The 20,609-nt window shown below is 37.3% G+C and overlaps 1 protein-coding gene across 5 annotated transcripts in view; it reads left to right on the forward strand.

Moving 5' to 3' along the window:
* The window catches only part of LOC127432504 (autism susceptibility gene 2 protein homolog), a 472,102-nt gene that overhangs the window by 176,985 nt on the left and 274,508 nt on the right, over positions 1–20,609 (forward strand). For all 5 annotated transcript variants that reach the window (XM_051683651.1, XM_051683650.1, XM_051683652.1 and 2 more), the window contains exon 4: positions 19,600–19,701. In XM_051683651.1, coding sequence (XP_051539611.1) covers positions 19,600–19,701 — 102 coding nt within the window. The remainder of the gene's footprint in view (positions 1–19,599; positions 19,702–20,609) is intronic.

Genomic DNA, 20,609 nt, shown 5'->3' on the forward strand with positions numbered 1-20,609 from the left:
CTAAAAAGTAATATCTTTAAGTTTATATTCTAGCCTTTTTTTACAATATTCAATATACTGTATATACAGTGTATGTGTGTGTGTGTATATATATATATACACTATATTGCCAAAAGTATTCGCTCATCTGCCTTTAGACGCATATGAACTTAAGTGACATCCCATTCTTAATCCATAGGGTTTAATATGACGTCAGCCCACCCTTTGCAGCTATAACAGCTTCAACTCTTCTGGAAAGGCTTTCCACAAGGTTTAGGAGTGTGTTTATGGGAATTTTTGACCATTCTTCCAGAAGCGCATTTGTGAGGTCAGACACTGATGTTGGACGAGAAGGCCTGGCTCGCAGTCTTCACTCTAATTCATCCCAAAGGTGCTCTATCGGGTTGAGGTCAGGACTCTGTGCAGGCCAGTCAAGTTCTTCCACACCAAACTCGCTCATCCATGTCTTTATGGACCTTGCTTTGTGCACTGGTGCGCAGTCATGTTGGAACAGGAAGGGGCCATCCCCAAACTGTTCCCACAATGTTGGGAGCATGGAATTGTCCAAAATCTCTTGGTATGCTGAAGCATTCAGAGTTCCTTTCACTGGAACTAAGGGGCCAAGTCCAGCTCCTGAAAAACAACCCCACACCATAATCCCCCTCCACCAAACTTCACAGTTGGCACAATGCAGTCAGACAAGTACCATTCTCCTGGCAACCGCCAAACCCAGACTCCTCCATCAGATTGCCAGATGGAGAAGCGTGATTCGTCACTCCAGAGAACGCGTCTCCACTCCTCTAGAGTCCAGTGGCGGCGTGCTTTACACCACTGCATCCGACGCTTTGCATTGCACTTGGTGATGTATGGCTTGGATGCAGCTGCTCGGCCATGGAAACCCATTCCATGAAGCTCTCTACGCACTGTTCTTGAGCTAATCTGAAGGCCACATGAACTTTGGAGGTCTGTAGCGATTGACTCTGCAGAAAGTTGGCGACCTCTGCGCACTATGCACCACAGCATCCGCTGACCCCGCTCTGTCATTTTACATGGCCTACCACTCCGTGGCTGAGTTGCTGTCATTCCCAATCGCTTCCACTTTGTTATAATACCACTGACAGTTGACTGTGGAATATTTAGTAGCGAGGAAATTTCACGACTGGACTTGTTGCACAGGTGGCATCCTATCACAGTACCATGCAGGAATTCACTGAGCTCCTGAGATGGCCCATTCTTTCACAAATGTTTGTAGAAGCAGTCTGCATGCCTAGGTGCTTCATTTTATACACCTGTGGCCATGGAAGTGATTGGAACACCTGAATTCAATTATTTGGATGGGTGAGCGAATACTTTTGGCAATATAGTGTATGTGTATGTATATATATATGTGTGTGTATATATATATATATATATATATATATATATATATATATATATATATATATACAGGTGCATCTCAATAAATTAGAATGTCGTGGAAAAGTTCATTTATTTCAGTAATTCAACTCAAATTGTGAAACTCGTGTATTAAATAAATTCAATGCACACAGACTGAAGTAGTTTAAGTCTTTGGTTCTTTTAATTGTGATGATTTTGGCTCACATTTAACAAAAACCCACCAATTCACTATCTCAAAAAATTAGAATACATCATAAGACCAATAAAAAAAACATTTTTAGTGAATTGTTGGCCTTCTGGAAAGTATGTTCATTTACTGTATATGTACTCAATACTTGGTAGGGGCTCCTTTTGCTTTAATTACTGCCTCAATTCGGCGTGGCATGGAGGTGATCAGTTTGTGGCACTGCTGAGGTGGTATGGAAGCCCAGGTTTCTTTGACAGTAGCCTTCAGCTCATCTGCATTTTTTGGTCTCTTGTTTCTCATTTTCCTCTTGACAATACACCATAGATTCTTTATGGGGTTCAGGTCTGGTGAGTTTGCTGGCCAGTCAAGCACACCAACACCATGGTCATTTAACCAACTTTTGGTGCTTTTGGCAGTGTGGGCAGGTGCCAAATCCTGCTGGAAAATGAAATCAGCATCTTTAAAAAGCTGGTCAGCAGAAGGAAGCATGAAGTGCTCCAAAATTTCTTGGTAAACGGGTGCAGTGACTTTGGTTTTCAAAAAACACAATGGACCAACACCAGCAGATGACATTGCACCTCAAATCATCACAGACTGTGGAAACTTAACACTGGACTTCAAGCAACTTGGGCTATGAGCTTCTCCACCCTTCCTCCAGACTCTAGGACCTTGGTTTCCAAATGAAATACAAAACTTGCTCTCATCTGAAAAGAGGACTTTGGAACACTGGGCAACAGTCCAGTTCTTCTTCTCCTTAGCCCAGGTAAGACACCTCTGACGTTGTCTGTGGTTCAGGAGTGGCTTAACAAGAGGAATACGACAACTGTAGCCAAATTCCTTGACATGTCTGTGTGTGGTGGCTCTTGATGCCTTGACCTCAGCCTCAGTCCATTCCTTGTGAAGTTCACCCAAATTCTTGAATCGATTTTGCTTGACAATCATAAGGCTGCGGTTCTCTTTGTTGGTTGTGCATCTTTTTCTTCCACACTTTTTCCTTCCACTCAACTTTCTGTTAACATGCTTGGATACAGCACTCTGTGAACAGCCAGCTTCTTTGGCAATGAATGTTTGTGGCTTACCCTCCTTGTGAAGGGTGTCAATGATTGTCTTCCGGACAACTGTCAGATCAGCAGTCTTCCCCATGATTGTGTAGCCTAGTGAACCAAACTGAGAGACCATTTTGAAGGCTCAGGAAACCTTTGCAGGTGTTTTGAGTTGATTAGCTGATTGGCATGTCACCATATTCTAATTTTTTGAGATAGTGAATTGGTGGGTTTTTGTTAAATGTGAGCCAAAATCATCACAATTAAAAGAACCAAAGACTTAAACTACTTCAGTCTGTGTGCAATGAATTTATTTAATACACGAGTTTCACAATTTGAGTTGAATTACTGAAATAAATGAACTTTTCCACGACATTCTAATTTATTGAGATGCACCTGTATATGTGTGTGTGTGTATATATATATATATATATATATATATATATATATATATATATATATATATATATATATATATATATATTGGCAAGTCGTTTAACACATCTACTTGCATGACACAAGTAATTTTTCCAACAATTGTTTAAAGACAGATTGTTTCACTTTCAACTGAATATATCACAATTCCAGTGGGTCAGAAGTTTACATACACTAAGTTAACTGTGCCTTTAAGCAGCTTGGAAAATTCTAGAAAATGATGTCAAGCCTTTAGGCAATTAGCCAATTAGCTTCTGATAGGCTAATTGGCTAATTGGAGTCAATTGGAGGTGTACCTGTGGATGTATTTTAAGGCCTACCTTCAAACTCAGTGCCTCTTTTCTTGACATTATGGGAAAACCAAAAGAAATCAGCAAAGACCTCAGAAACAAAAATTGTGGAACTCCACAAGTCTGGTTCATCCTTGGGAACAATTTCCAAATGCCTGAAGGTACCACGTTTATCTGTACAAACAATAGTAAGCAAGTATAAACACCATGGGACCACGCAGCCATTGTACCACTCAGGAAGGAGACACATTCTGTCTCCTAGAGATGAACGTAGTTTGGTGCGAAAAGTGCAGATCAATCCCAGAACAACAGCAAAGCACCTTGTGAAGATGCTGGAGGAAACAGGTAGACAAGTACCTAAATCCACAGTAAAACGAGTCCTATATCGATATAAGCTGAAAGGTTGCTCAGCAAGGAAGAAGCTAATGCTCCAAAACCACCATAAAAAGCCAGACTACAATTTGCAAGTGCACATGAGGACAAAGATCTTTTTGACCTCATGTTTCCTCTGGTCTGATGAAACAATAATGTAACTTTTTGGCCATAATGACCATCGTTATGTTTGGAGGAAAAAGGGTGAGGCTTGCAAGCCGAAGAACACCATCCCAACCGTGAAGCATGAGGGTGGCAGTATCATGTTGTGGGGGTGCTTTGCTGCAGGAGGGACTGGTGCACTTCACAAAATATATGGCATCGTGAGGAAGGAAAATTATGTGGATATATTGAAGCAACATCTCAAGACTTCAGCCAGGAAGTTAAAGCTCAGTCGCAAATGGGTCTTCTAAATGGGCAATGACCTCAAGCATACCTCCAAATTTGTGGCAAAATGGCTTAAGGACAACAAAGTCAAGGTATTGGAGTGGCTATCACAAAGCCGTGACCTCAGTCCGATAGAAAATCTGTGGGCAGAACTGAAAAGGCATGTGTGAGCAAGGAGGCCTACAAACCTGACTCAGTTACACCAGTTCTGTCTGGAGGAATGGGCCAAAATTCCAGCAACTGATTGTATGTATGTGTGTATATATATATATATATATATATACATACACACACACACCCACACACTACCGGTCAAAAGTTTAGGGTCACTTACTTCTTTTTTTTTTTTTTCTTTTTTTCACATTTTAGAATAATAGGAAAGTCATCTAAACAATGTAATAACATAAATGGAACTATGGGAATGATGTCGTGACTATAAAAATCCAAAATAAATCAAAACTGTGTTATATTTTAGCATCTTCAAAATAGTCACCCTTTGCCTAGAATTTGCAGAAATTTATTCTTGGCATTTTCTCAACCAGCTTCTTGAGGTATCGCCCTGAGATGCTTTTTAAACAGTATTAAAGGAGTTCCCATCTATGCCTGGCACTTACTGGCTGCTTTTCATTATTATTCATTCAAAGTCTTCCATTTAAAAAACAAAATATATATATATCTTCCATTTAAAAAACAAAATATATATATATATATTTTTAAATACAATTTTAGTTTTGTAATGAAATCAAATAATATGTTGGCACAATTATATTTTTGTCTACAAAACTAATTTGAAACATTTAAGAATACGCCTTCAGATCAAAAGATTTTTAAGATCATGAGAAACATTTCAGTCAAGTGACCCCAAATTTTTAAACAACAGTGTGTGTGTATGTGTGTGTATATATATATATATATATATATATATATATATATGTATTATTGAATCAAAAAAGTTATCCAACACCTACATCACCCATGTGAAAAACTAACTGCCCCTTAAACTTAATAGCTGGTTTTGTCATCTTTAGCAGTAACAACTGCAACAAACGCTTCCGATAACTGGAGATCAGTCTTCCACAACGCTGTGGTTGAATTTTGGCCCACTCTTCTTGCAGAACTGTTTTCAGTCATGTTGGAGGTTTTTCGAGCATGAACTGCCCGTTTAAGGTTCTGCCACAGCATCTCAATCGGGTTTGTCAAAACTTTGACTAGGCAATTATATATATATATATATATATATATATATATATATATATATATATATATATATATATATATATATATATATATATATACACACTCTGAAATGGGCAAATGGCTGTGGCTGTTTTCAATGTTTAAAGAAAGAACTAAGACACTCAATTTAATCTAGTTAAAATTAGCCAAGGCATGTTTCCCACACTGTAAGAATGATATTTACTCCTAATTTTAGTATATGCACCAAAATAACAATGCATACAGGATAATAAACAGCAATATTTACTTTCATACTAAAAATATATATATATATATATATATATATATATATATATATATATATATATATATATATATATATATATATATATATAAAAATATATATATATATACAGGTGCATCTCAATAAATTAGAATGTCGTGGAAAAGTTCATTTATTTCAGTAATTCAACTCAAATTGTGAAACTCGTGTATTAAATAAATTCAGTACACACAGACTGAAGTAGTTTAAGTCTTTGGTTCTTTTAATTGTGATGATTTTCGCTCACATTTAACAAAAACCCACCAATTCACTATCTCAAAAAATTAGAATACATCATAAGACCAATAAAAAAAACATTTTTAGTGAATTGTTGGCCTTCTAGAAAGTATGTTCATTTACTGTATATGTACTCAATACTTGGTAGGGGCTCCTTTTGCTTTAATTACTGCCTCAATTCAGCGTGGCATGGAGGTGATCAGTTTGTGGCACTGCTGAGGTGGTATGGAAGCCCAGGTTTCTTTGACAGTGGCCTTCAGCTCATCTGCATTTTTTGGTCTCTTGTTTCTCATTTTCCTCTTGACAATACCCCATAGATTCTCTATGGGGTTCAGGTCTGGTGAGTTTGCTGGCCAGTCAAGCACACCAACACCATGGTCATTTAACCAAATTTTGGTGCTTTTGGCAGTGTGGGCAGGTGCCAAATCCTGCTGGAAAATGAAATCAGCATCTTTAAAAAGCTGGTCAGCAGAAGGAAGCCTGAAGTGCTCCAAAATTTCTTGGTAAACGGGTGCAGTGACTTTGGTTTTCAAAAAACACAATGGACCAACACCAGCAGATGACATTGCACCCCAAATCATCACAGACTGTGGAAACTTAACACTGGACTTCAAGCAACTTGGGCTATGAGCTTCTCCACCCTTCCTCCAGACTCTAGGACCTTGGTTTCCAAATGAAATACAAAACTTGCTCTCATCTGAAAAGAGGACTTTGGACCACTGGGCAACAGTCCAGTTCTTCTTCTCCTTAGCCCAGGTAAGATGCCTCTGATGTTGTCTGTGGTTCAGGAGTGGCTTAACAAGAGGAATACAACAACTGTAGCCAAATTCCTTGACATGTCTGTGTGTGGTGGCTCTTGATGCCTTGACCCCAGCCTCAGTCCATTCCTTGTGAAGTTCACCCAAATTCTTGAATCGATTTTGCTTGACAATCCTCATAAGGCTGCGGTTCTCTCGGTTGGTTGTGCATCTTTTTCTTCCACACTTTTTCCTTCCACTCAACTTTCTGTTAACATGCTTGGATATAGCACTCTGTGAACAGCCAGCTTTTTGGCAATGAATGTTTGTGGCTTACCCTCCTTGTGAAGGGTGTCAATGATTGTCTTCTGGACAACTGTCAGATCAGCAGTCTTCCCCATGATTGTGTAGCCTAGTGAACCAAACTGAGAGACCATTTTGAAGGCTCAGGAAACCTTTGCAGGTGTTTTGAGTTGATTAGCTGATTGGCATGTCACCATATTCTAATTTTTTGAGATAGTGAATTGGTGGGTTTTTGTTAAATGTGAGCCAAAATCATCACAATTAAAAGAACCAAAGACTTAAACTACTTCAGTCTGTGTGCATTGAATTTATTTAATACACGAGTTTCACAATTTGAGTTGAATTACTGAAATAAATGAACTTTTCCACGACATTCTAATTTATTGAGATGCACCTGTATATTTTTACAAAATGCCACTAAGACATTTGTGAAGATTGTAAACCATAAGAAGATTGAAGATTGAAAACCACAAGAATTTTTGAATCAGAATTTTGAATCAATTCATTGAAACGGACATTTCACAAAAAATTAAAATACCAAAAAGAAAGTTTTTGTTTAATTGAAACAGACATTTCAAGAAAATAAAAGATCCCAACTTTTTTTTTTTTTTTTTTTTATGTTTTTCCTTATATTAAAACATTGTTAAAAACAACTTTGGTAACACTTTCTATGAAGCCCATATTTATAATGCATTGTAAAGGCATTATACATGCATTATACTGCATACACAATGTCTCATAATACACCTTATAATAAGTTATAACTTCTCATAAATAATGATAACAACAGTTATAATACATTATAAGACTTCCCGTATTCATAGTTATACTTAAGAGTATAAAGCATTATAACACAAGCAACATCCAATTTTAACGCAGTAGAAGTGAATAAAGTTGATCGTAAAAGTGCTGTCATGCAAAAGCAGCATAGTGTAAACAGTCAAAAGGCTTTATGACATGACCATTTTAAAAGTGGTCTTTGCCTGCTTTAAGTAAAGTTACAAAAGCAATATCTTCTTATAAACAGCCATAACATAAACTTGTAACATACAATACAAGTCAAACTTTTACAATGGAAGTTATTTAAAAAATAAGTCTCCAAAAAATATTCACAAACATTAAAGTTTGAGTCCACTATAGAATCAGTTTTATTTTGTATTTTATTTTTTAATATTCTTGTTTGTGTTTACACCCAAGAAGATTGGCTACATGTGTGGTCAACATACATATTTGTTTCTCTAGGGAGAGTTTCTGATGTATTTTAACCTTGTAGATGTACAAGTGTTTTTCATAATATCTCAAAATTTACATTGAATGGGTGTTATTTTGTATTTTGTGTAGGTGTAATGAATATAATTTCCATCGTGAGTTGTAATGTCTTATAACCACTTAAAAAATATCTTATGGATGTTTATAAGAAAACATTGCTTTTGTCACTTTACTTAAAGCATACCTATTATATATATTACAAATATATAAATATATATAATACATTATAACCAGGGGTTAAATTGGGATTTCGGGGGTGTGGGAACTCGCAACAGATCGCTACTGCATATCAGTGGAGCTAAGGAATGGGTGAGCAGTTGATTCCATTTTACTCAATTTCTATGAATCAGAGATCAGACCTCGGTGCGGTACAGAAACGGAACGCATAGACATGTGGTCTGGTGCCACTCTCAAATATACTGCCTCTACCAGTGTCCGCAACTGACTAGAGTGAAGCATAATGAGTTTGAAATATTTTTGAACAAGTACACTCGCTAAATGGAGACGGAATGTGTCAAGGGAATCAAAGAAAACCGCATCGGAGAATATAATACATGGGATGGATTGACAAACAAGCATTTTTAATCGAAAGTGCCGGAATGCCGTTCCGGACCATACCGGCCCACTTTAACCCCTGATTATAACTTCTGCAGATAAAATTGGATGTTGCTGGTGTTATAATGCTTTATCCTCTATTGTATAACTATGAATAGGTAAGTATTATAATGTTGGTTACAATTACTTATGAGAAGTTATAACATATTATAAGGTGCATTATAATGACTTTATAATGCATTATAAATATGGGCTTCATAGAAAGTGTTACCAAAACTTCTCATACTTGTGAGTTGCGAGCAAGGAAGGATCGCAAAACTAGTTTATGACACACTCTTTAGGAAATTTCATGGCTAAATAAAAAGTGCATTAATATCATCACAATAGACACAATCTTGCATATTTTAAATCGCCAACAAAATTATCATTAATGTATTGTCTATTTTCCATTTATATCTCATAGCTCTAGACTAGAGGGATAGTATAGGTGTATCTGTCTACCTTATATATGTGTAATGTTTTTGTGTGGTGCTCAGAGCGTGACGACCTCATCTTTTATTGTCATCCTGTGCACCATAACTAGCTGTTCAGATATGATCTGAGAGAATTGAAGTCTCGGGTCGCTCGTAACATCGCACATCCGCTCTCTGCTCTTCACTTCATTATTAAATCTGGGAATTGTCCCCATACATCAGTATGCAGGAGCAGCACATTATAGAGCCATTTGTAGGAGTGGAACTTGGGCAGTGCCGCTGAGCACAAGCAGAGGATGGATGTTAAAAGCATATTGATTTGTCTATAATGTCATTGTTCATCACTAAGTTTTATATCCATATAAATGCATCCTCAGGTTTGTCCTCGAGGCAACGGCTGATGTGAGTAAACGCTGCTCTTTGTGTGAGTGATGCACTGTGTTTTTAACTCCCCATCCACCTCCTCCCCTTTTCTCGATCCATCTTTCTCTCTTTTCTTCCTTCAAGGTTCATTTGCCCTCAGGCCTGTGTTGACAGCTGCCTGACTCTGTTCAGTGTTTTAAAAGCAGCACAATCCCACACAGGTGGAATAAAAAGCAGGTTAAAGCTAATGCTAATCGTCAGTTAAGATTCTATCTGCCATCATGACTGCAGCATCTGACAAGGTCACCGAAGGTCGCCACATGTCACTTGAGCTTAGCGACCGCAAAGATGGGGGCTCGGAGCTTTTCCATGGCGATCACACCTTGGGGAGCAGGAGACACTGATGAAAGCAGCAATATTCCCACAAAATTGTTTCTGCTGACATTTAGGATGTGATGTCACCTACAAAAGTAACGCTTTGGGGGAATGTAGATGTCGGGAGGAGCGTTGATGGAAAAATGTGGCGAATATAACCTTGAGTCTTCGTGAGGAGGCGGTCATTGAGTTTAAACATGACAATGTGCGAGCAGAAGCACGTACTCTGGTGTAACGTTAGCCTAAATATACAGCCACGCAGGCCGTTTAGCCTGACCCGAGAGCTGATCCCTGCTGACAGGCTGCTACTTTAGATCGGATGCGATACGGACAGCTTGTCTGTGGCAGTTAAGAGCCCCAGCCCTCAGAGCTGAGGAGGTCATAGCGGGTGACACAGGGGCTGTCCAAGCAATGACGGAACATTTGCAGCCATGCCGCACTAGGCCCCTGCATCCTTCTGTCAGGCGCTGTTGTCACTGGGGTAAGCTCACTCCGGTGAACCGCTCACAGTGGTATCCAACTACTGCTGGCTGCCAGAAAATCAGAACACTCAGATGGAGGCCAGGGAGCTCATGCATTGCCTTTTATTGGACTAATTGGGAACAGAGTCAAGAGCTCTGTTTTCTCTGACCTATATACAGACCCACAGTATATTAAAGCAGGAAGCCTCGTGAGGTTGTGCGTTACAGTGACTTTACAGTGTTATGGGGTGTTGTGGCAGAAACATCAATGTAATACAAAACAAATATTTAATAATAATAATAATAATAATAATAATAATAATAATAATAATTATTATTATTATAACTGCAAAGTATTCATAAATTATAATAAACAAATACAGATTCAAATAAATGTGTTTATTAGCTACTGTATTATACTATGGCCAATATGTTTATGTTTAAAAACACATTGTTTTTTCTACGTTAATGTCAGTGACTTCGAATGTTGCTTATCCAATCAGATTTTAGATCTGGAACTATCTGTTTTATAAACAAACTTTGATTTTCATTGCTAGTGATCGGCCAATGTATTTTAGTACCAAAATCTTATGTTTTTATTGAATTAAGTATTGTATAACAGAAGTGTTCAGTTAAATTCAGAAATTGTATTTACATCTCATTTGCTGTAATTAAATTATATAATATACTGTATATTGACATTTCATTAGCCATTTGCCAACCTGCTCTTAAGATATCGGCATCAGCACAAAAAAAAAAAAAAAAAAAACATTTTGGTCGACCACTACTCGATGCTTTTTTAAATTCGAAATGTCTACATTCACACTAATCTGTTTTCATTTGAACAACAATTCCCTAACACCATTGTTTTCCATAGGAAAATGCCATTTCAGTGTGGATCAGAGGCGTAAAAGTAACAAAATCAAGACATTTTCAAACAGAAACATATTAAGACGAAAGTATACTTTGGTTGTCTGTATCGCTGATCGGAACAGTGTACGTGGCTCAGATTTTCTCGATATGCAGACAGTCCGCGTCTGTGCGCATTGTCGGTGCATGCGACTGCAGTGTAATAGAGCATCACAAAAGCACAGTCGTGAAGCACATGCATTAAATGCGTTCGTATACGCTCGCGGTCCAAAAAGTATTCTATGAATGTCTGAGAGCTCAACCATGTTCGAGGAGATCCAGAACGTGGAAAAAAATGTATACCCGAACCTTCAGTGTGGATGTGGCCTTGGATCCAGAATGCCCAACTTCAATTCCAACTTCCAGTTTTAGAATATTTAAACACATTTTTTTCATTCAGATACTCGCTTAAATATGGCAGCCACATGATTTGGTGTTAGCTCCTCCTTAACCTCAGTGTTTAAATGTAAGCCAGCTTTGACTCATACAGACCAGACCCTCCTTACTTACACAAGTAACAGGATAGTTCCCCCTCTGCAGACTGCTGTCTGCCCCAGTGTTAAAATGGCCTTTATATAGCACAATGAAGAAAGCAGAGAGGGAGATATTTCAAGTGTAGTCATTGGAAACTGAGGGGATTTCTCTGTGCAGCAGGAAATAGTCAATTTATTATAAGCAGCCTAGCACACTAGTGGATTATCTATAAAACTTTCATGGCTGTCCCCTGGTGGCAGGCAGCCATAAAACTTCCCAAATGAGGGACTTGTTAATTTACTTGTTAAAGCAAATGAAAAATTTATAAGCACTTTTAGGTAAATGAGATCCTCTTTCATTGGTGCTCTTATGGGATTCTCACTCTCACTGTCAGCTCCTTGGAGGACAGGTTAGCTGAGCTGAAACGCCACAGAAGAACAATAAAAGCTGGTAAATTGTTCCAGGTTTTATTACTGTCGAGCTGCACAGCTGCTGGAGTGCGTAACTAAGGAAGAACAGAAGCCGATAGCAACAGAATCCCTGGGGCTTCCACTTGAAGCAAAGGGTCAGGCTTGTACTTCAAAGCAGGGTTTTGGATGAAAAGGGTATTGGGGTTTGAGACAGGGGACGTTTAAAAGGCCAGTGCAGTGGAGTCTGTCTTTTTGTTTGGCTGCATTGGGTTGTGGGTCAATCCTCTGTGAGTAGTTCAATAGACTTGTAAAATTGTATCATAACTTGGACAAGCACTTTTCAGTAAGTGTGCAAAGGAAATAATTGACTACATGTGCTAACGATAATCCCATATAAGCTTCAAAACCCATTTTAAGAGTCTAGTCAACTCAACTCATTTTTATTTATATAGCACTTTTTAAAGGTTTACATTATCAAAAGTGCTTCACAGTTTTTGTGGAACAACAATAAAATGGAAGAAAACAACAGTACATCAGAGACATACCTTTACAACACAATAGCCTAGAGGGATTATAGGGCCTAAGAAGGTCATTGATGTACTGTGGAGACTGGCCATGTAGTGCTTTAAAAACAAACAATAACATTTAAAGACGACTCTGTACTTAACTGGCAACCATTGAAGGGAAGACAAGATGGGAGTAATATGTTCCCTTTTCCTGGTGCCAGTCAGTAACCAACTGAGAGCATTTTTTTTTTTTTTTTTTTTGACGGATGTTTACCCATTTACATGTATTTCTACTAAAACTGTTTGTCCTTTGACTGGGTTCTTTACTCTCTCACAAAAAAAAAAAAAAAAAAAAAAAAATCTGTCATATTTTACTCACACTCATGTTATTCCAAACCTGTTTGACTTTCTTTCTGCCTTTCTTTTTTCCCCAGTAAATTATAGTTAAATCAATCAATATGACTCATGCACTATATTCCAAGTCTTCTGAAGCCATATGATCACTTTGTTTGAAGAACAGAACAAAAAATTTAAGTTGTTATTCGCTCACAAATCAAATTTAATAATAGTAAAGCACTTAAACCAAAGATGGCAGCTTTGTTTACAACATCAAACCTCGTGATACAGAGCATGAGTCGTATCGATTACTTTTACGTAGGTAAATTAAGACCTATGTTTTGTTGTTGTTGTTGTTGTGTTTTTTTTTATTTTTTTTTGGGGGGGGGCTTTTTGGGGCTTTTTTGTTTTTTGGCCTTCTTTGAGCTTGACAGACATTAGTCACTTTTCACATCATTATACAGCTAATAAACCCTGAGAAGACTTTGTAAAAACATTACCTTTTGTATTTCACAGAAGAAAGAAAGTCATACCAATATTAGAGATTATTCTTTGAGTTAAAATATATATTTATAAAATAGTATAAAAAATGCATAAATTCTGATTTTTAAAAATGTGAAAGAACATTTTGAATATGCCGCTTCTCTGTTGTTAATGAAAATATGGTAAAAAAAAAAAAAAAAAAAAAATTGGGGCTAAAACTTTGCCCATCCATTTTTGTTGAGGCCCACCCAAAAGTAATTGCCTGGTCACGCGCCTGCATACAGGTTTGGAGCAACATGAGGGCAAGAAAATAATGGATTTATTTTTTTATTTTTTCATTTTTGTCGAACTATTCCTTTAAATCAAAGCACACTATCCCCTTAAACAGTCACTTGCACTGTGCAGTGCATTCACAAGTTGATATCTTTGAATGGATGTTCAACTAAGCTCTTGCCTTAAGCTGCACCATTCTCATCTTTACAAGTGCTCCCATCTCAGTATAAACCAATATGGTTTTTATAGCCGAGATCTTAATGTATTTCAGTGTTATTTCAGATTAAGGTACCATTCTCTTAGAGTGCCATTGAAAACAGCGGTTCCTACTTTCACATTTAAGGGGCCATTAAAACGGTCTGTTATGTGGAACCCGAAGCTATTGTGCTCTGTCTTTAAGACGGTCCCTATAAAATACATTAGGCTTATGAACTGTTGTACCAACGGTCGTAATAGACGTATAACTTTAGTGCAGACGCCCAGCCGGAATTGCAGTAAATTCAAATAAAAAAGTCAGGTTGTATATCCAATGCCGAAGTAATCTGCCTTGTGACTTAATGTGGCACTCAAAGTCTTTGCTATCAGAATGAATCTGGATTTTATAATCAACTATCAGGTTGAAAAAAACATTTGATAAACAGTCAAATGTTGTCATTATGCTTAGCCCCCATCAACACCATTGGAAACGAACACCGACGGACTCGCCAAGTGCAGTGTGATTACAGCACCATAAAACCATGCTATCTAAATGTCCATTGATGACTTTATTTTATTTTTTGTGGGCAATCACAAGAACAGGGTTAACGGGTACAGGTCACTTTGACCTTTTTATGGGAAAGGCGAAGCGAATAGCTCTTTCCATTACCGCCTCTCTTCAAAGCCTTGGCAGCATAAATTAATCTTTAATAGCGTGGAGTCTTTTGAGCGTCTCCGTGCCAGGGAATCATGCTGACTGCTTATTGAAAACAGTTGTTAATTCTATACTTCAGTAAACTCAGACAGAGGGAGGGAGAAATCAGCTCTAACAGGGAACAGATTGAGGCAAACCAAGAACTTACTGTGTTGAAATAAATGGCAGATGCACTTACTGGTAGTTTAAATGTTTCATTAGATGCTAATGTCTTACTGTGTTTTTAATTGTTGAGGAATTAGTCGCTGGAATATGAAAACCATCTGTTTGTTATCTTCCTGGAGGGGGAATCTTTACCCAGGCTCCGCTCTCTGGGTTGTTAAAGGAGTTTATCCTTATGGTGCAACCTGGCGGAGCTGCCAGTCTTCATTAACGTCATTATGATTGCACAAGCAAAACTGTGAAAACACACACACGTGTACACGCTTACAAACATGCATACAAATACACACTCATAAACAACATTTATTACCAGCATTATATGTATAGAAAGTGCATTAAGTTTGTTATAACAAATAATCCACTGTAGCAAGTAGCAGTAGATAATGATCAAGTGCCAAAACTAAGGGGAAAGTGCCTAGAAGATCATGGAGCCAATAAGTATGCACTCAAAAGTAATCATATTTAATGTGCATGGACTCAAGATGAGTTTAAGAGTTAGTGAGATACCCAGTTAAGGAAATGTGGCACCATAAAAATATTCCCAACTAATGAACGACCATTATGTGTGCCGACATAAAGGTTTTTATAGTCACGACTGCTTTAGCTCTCTGATTTATCGACTGTGGTTGGAGACGTGATTGCTATAGAACTTTTTGATGATTGTAATTTATTGTGACCACCAGAATTGCTCTCTTTGTTTTACATCACTATTAAGGAAATCTCTAAAACATTATAAGACCTCATAAGAAAAAGACCTAAATGTCTCCAAGGAAAAACATGCTTTTTAAGAGGCATAACTAAAATAACCTTGCAGTAGACATTATATATCTGGTAAAAGATTTACCTGCTAAATATAATTTTAATATACACTACCGGTCAAAAGTTTTGAAACACTTGACCGAAATGTTTCCCATGATCTTAAAAATCTTTTGATCTGAAGGTGTATGCTTAAATGTTTAAAATTAGTTTTGTAGACAAAAATATAGTTGTGCCAACATAATAATTTATTTCATTATAAATCTAGAATTTAATTAAAAAAAAAAAAAAAAAAAAACTTGGACCAAATAATAAAGAAAAGCAGCCAATAAGTGCCCAACATAGATGGGAACTCCTTCAATACTGTTTAAAAAGCATCCCAGGGTGATACCTCAAGAAGTTGTTTGAGAAAATGTCAAGAGTACATGTCTGCAAATTCTAGGCAAAGGGTGACTACTTTGAAGATGCTAAAATATAACACAGTTTTGATTTATTTTGGATCACAACATAATTCCCATAGTTTCATTTATGTTATTCCATAGTTTTAATGACTTTACTATTATTCTAAAATGTGAAATATATATATATATATATATATATATATATATATATATATATATATATATATATATATATATAAAATAAAGAATGAGTAAGTGTTTCAAAACTTTTGACCGGTAGTGATAAGGCAGTGTTTGATTTGTGTCAGAGCAAGTAAGTATATCTTTATTTATGTAGACCCTTTTAAAGGGGTCATGACATGAGAAATCAAAATTGCCTTGATTTTTTTCACATAAAAGAGGTCATTGTACTATAAAAGCATACTGTAAGTTTCAGAACTCAAAACTTCCTCCTCACTGCAATAAGAGCATTTGTTGAAACCAAGCTGCCAAAATGACTTGTTCTCTACTTCCTCCACATTGTGATGTCACACTGTGTTAGACATTTGCATCTGACCGCCTCCAAAACCACACAAAGCCTACTTTACCTTATTACCTCCGTAGCCCTGCCCAGTAGCAGTGAGCAGTGAGATGGCAAGGAGAGAGCAGAGAGCCAATTATAACAGTGGGCGTTTACTGTCAAATCTTAAAGAAGCAGCAGCACCAAAACAGTGTTTCTGACAGAGGGTCAGAATGAGGGTGGAAAATGATCATGTCTTACAAATATATGACTGTTTTTGACACTACAAATATTATAAGTGAACCTCAAGGAACATATTTAAATCATAAAAAAAGTCATGTCATGGCCCCTTTAAAATAGTTTTGCAGTGTGCTTGATAGAAAACATAAAAAACATAAATGTCACATACATAGAATAAAATAAACTGTAAAAAAATAAAAACAATAAGAGAAATAATAAGAAAAAGAAAAATGCATATAATAGCATTAAAAACCAATCAAGACTATAATCTGCCATGTGTTACACTTATTTTTGTATGAAAGTGAACCCCCCAAGCCCCCAAATTGGTTGAGCCATGTTGCTGCATCGGGCTGAACGGGTTGCTCAGAACAAACAGAGCAGTCTACATTTAAGCTGTTAAGAACGCCTTTATAATGCATTACATAAACAGGTTTTATAGAAAGAGTTACTGGTATGTTTTCATACATTGATAATGTCAGAATATAAAAATATTAGATCAAATCATACTGTAAACATAAAAAAAAAAAAAGATTGTCAGAGTCTATGGAGTGATTTACAAGGCACTAAAACTCCCACAATACTGTGACTTTGAACTTTGATTTTTAAGCCCACACATCAGAAATTGTAAGTTAATGCAGGCTGATAAAGTCATATAATGAGTCTTTTTAACCTTTGCATTCTTGGGTCTGTGATGTGACAGAGGTTTGCTCAGTGCAGGTGTAGATCAGAACATTGTCTGACAGCAGGCTGTGGGGAGATATGGTCTAGGAAATCTAAATGAATACAGAGCAGTAATTGACCTTGCTTAGATGAAACGCTTCCCTTGAGGTAGAAGTTTAGATGAAGTTAATGAGCCAGTTTTTCGAAAATGAGATGTGGAAGCCTGTTAGAAAACAGTTATTTAGCAGATGCTTTTGTACAAAGTGACACACCTCTCTTATTACAAGGACAATCCCCCTGGGACTGCCTTGGTTAAAATGTCAGACTCAAGGGCAATGTGGTGATAGTTTATGCATCGTCCCTTGCGTGATCAAATGTACACACTTTCAGTTACTAGCACAGATCTGGGGAATGGTACGTCACAAGGATGTAACGGCTCTTTCCATGCCCTCAAAATTAATCTTTCACTTTCCTATCTGTCGAACACTCTGTCAGAGTTTCTCTAGTGTCTATGTGCCTTTGCTTGCCCTACTTTTTCTCATTGCCATCTCTCTCTCTCTCTCTCTCTCTCTCTCTCTCTCTCTCCAAGCAGTGCAGGTCTCTTATCACAGTGGCCTGCTGGTAGAGCCAACCGCCTCTGCTTGGAGTCTCAGCACACTACCTCTGAGAGAGATCCTTTCACATAGCTAATGGCTACAGAAAGGGAACAGTTTCATTTTAATTATGTGCTTTACTCAAGGGCCCTCTTCCCTGAAGTCCCTTATCCCGCCTGTGCGGCTTTAACAACCCACAGTCTGCACCAGTGAAAAGAGATATTCTACAACCCTCATCACATCGCCCACCCTCCATCCTGCTGCCTTTGTCAAGAACTATCGCAAAGAATCTGTTTGATTCTGCTACGTGATGGGGGAGTATGCAAGAATCAGTGAGTGAGAGAAAGAGAGACAGAGAAAAGGAAAACGGATGGGAGGGAAAGATAGTAAAAGAAATGAGTGGCTGATCTATCTCTCCATCTTGGTAAACAAGCCTCCAGTGCGTCATGGCCTACTCTGCATTTTCCATTAAGTGACACTGCAGTCATTTACCTCTCATCCCTACTCATAAAACTGGGTTTTTATGTGCTGAGAGATGAAGGCAGCGAGTTTTGGCAGGGTGCAGGCTATGGAAAACAGCCCATCTGAATGGCAAAGCTTCAGAAGACGTAAATCGCAGACCTTGATGACGGTTGCTGGGTCCTGGGAGTATGACATTGTTCTCTAGACTTTAGTGGGGCTCAGATGTTTTTGGATTCCGTGTCCTCCACTATTTTCCCTTCCTCCTCAGTGCTGTGCTCTTGTTCTTTATTATCCCTGGACGGAGAAGGACACCTGTTGTGAATCTCTGGTCCCTGTGTTGGGAGAATGGCTTATGGAATGGAAAACTGCTTTTGATGTTGTTTGGAGATATTTTATTTCTCATATTCACAGATCTGATATGAGGTCAGGCTTCTTTCGATGAAATCACATAGTCGTGTAGGTGTCAATGGCCTGTAGAGCACACTTTAGCTTCATTGGAAGTCGGCCCAGACAGGTTGATGCTGTCATAGTAGAGGTGGCTGCTTGTTTGGGATTCATGTCTTGTTAAGCCTTAGTTTATTGCCAAAAGGAAATACAAGACTGGCTTTGGGTTAGGATGTCCCATTCTTGCTGTATGAATGATATTAACCTTTTTTTTCCCCCATTAAAGTGGAGAAATGACAAGAAATTCTGGCAAAAAGGGGGGAGAACCAATTCAAAACAGAATACTGGCCAATTCTGAACACACATCATCATCTACAGTATATGTGTTTGGAACATGTTTACAAACTGCTGGGCAATAGCTCTGACAACAATGTTGACAAGTAATGTTACAATTTGTTAATTATATATACTAATATATATATATATATATATATATATATATATATATATATATATATGTGTGTGTGTGTGTGTATATATATATATATATATATATATATATATATATATATATATATATGTATATATAGAGTATATGTATTAGCACATACGTAGGTAGTAAAAGAAAGAAATAAAAGGATCCAAAGTATTGCATCTATCAACATTGCATTTATCTGGCCTATAATAGAGTAACAGTATATTTAAAGTCTTTTGTAGTCTTTTCTCTTTTTGTGGGCCTTGATTTTTTTTCTTTGTTCTGCATTTCTGTGTTTTCCTAGCTGAAGCCGGGCCAGAACAACTGCAAAGACAGTGATAGTGAGAGCGTCAGTGGAGAGTCCAAACCCTCCATCCGTAGCAGCTCCAGAGACAGATTGACCGACGTGAGTGACAAATTAAATCTCTACATCTCTAAATATTATCCACTCTCAACACACTGCAGCAGGCCCAAATACTGACCACACTGCATCCATCACTGCAAACACCAGCTAATTGCACAATACTCAAATTAATGAATGACATAAGATATTATATTACAGACTAAACACCCCTCAGTCAACAACTCTGTTCACAACAGTCATAACCAGTATGTCAAATGGATCATTGAGTCTGTTTACATGCACAACAATATGCTGAAAACTATAAAATATCAGCTCATTCAGAAACCACACAACAAAAGAAAACCATATTTACATTTGAAAAAAAAAAAATATATATATATATAATATATATATATATATATATATATATATATATATATATATATATATATATATATATATATATATATATATGTGTGTGTGTGTGTGTGTGTGTGTGTGTGTGTGTGTACACTGGCGCCAAAAGTTTGGAATAATTTACAGATTTTGCTCTTAAGGAAAGAAATTGGTACTTTTATTCTCCAAAGTGGTATTCAACTGATCACAATGTATAGTCATGACATTAATAACATGAAAAATTACTATTACAATTTGAAAAAAAAACTACTTCAAAGTGTTCTCATCCAAAAATCCTCCACGTGCAGCAATGACAGCTTTGCAGATCCTTGGAATTCTAGCTGTCATTTTGTCCAGATACTCAGGTGACATTTCACCCCACGTCTTGTCGGGCACTTCTCACGCACCTTACAGTCTAGCTGATCCCACAAAAGCTCAATGGGGTTAAGATCCATCACACTCTTTTCCAATTTTCTGTTGTCCAATGTTTGTTTCTTTGCCCACTCTAATCTTTTCTTTTTGTTTTTCTGTTTCAAAAATGGCTTTTTCTTTACAATTCTTCCCATAAGGCCTGC

The sequence above is a fragment of the Myxocyprinus asiaticus genome, chromosome 42 (genome assembly GCF_019703515.2).
Source record: "Myxocyprinus asiaticus isolate MX2 ecotype Aquarium Trade chromosome 42, UBuf_Myxa_2, whole genome shotgun sequence".
In the NCBI taxonomy this organism is placed as follows: Eukaryota; Metazoa; Chordata; class Actinopteri; order Cypriniformes; family Catostomidae; genus Myxocyprinus; species Myxocyprinus asiaticus.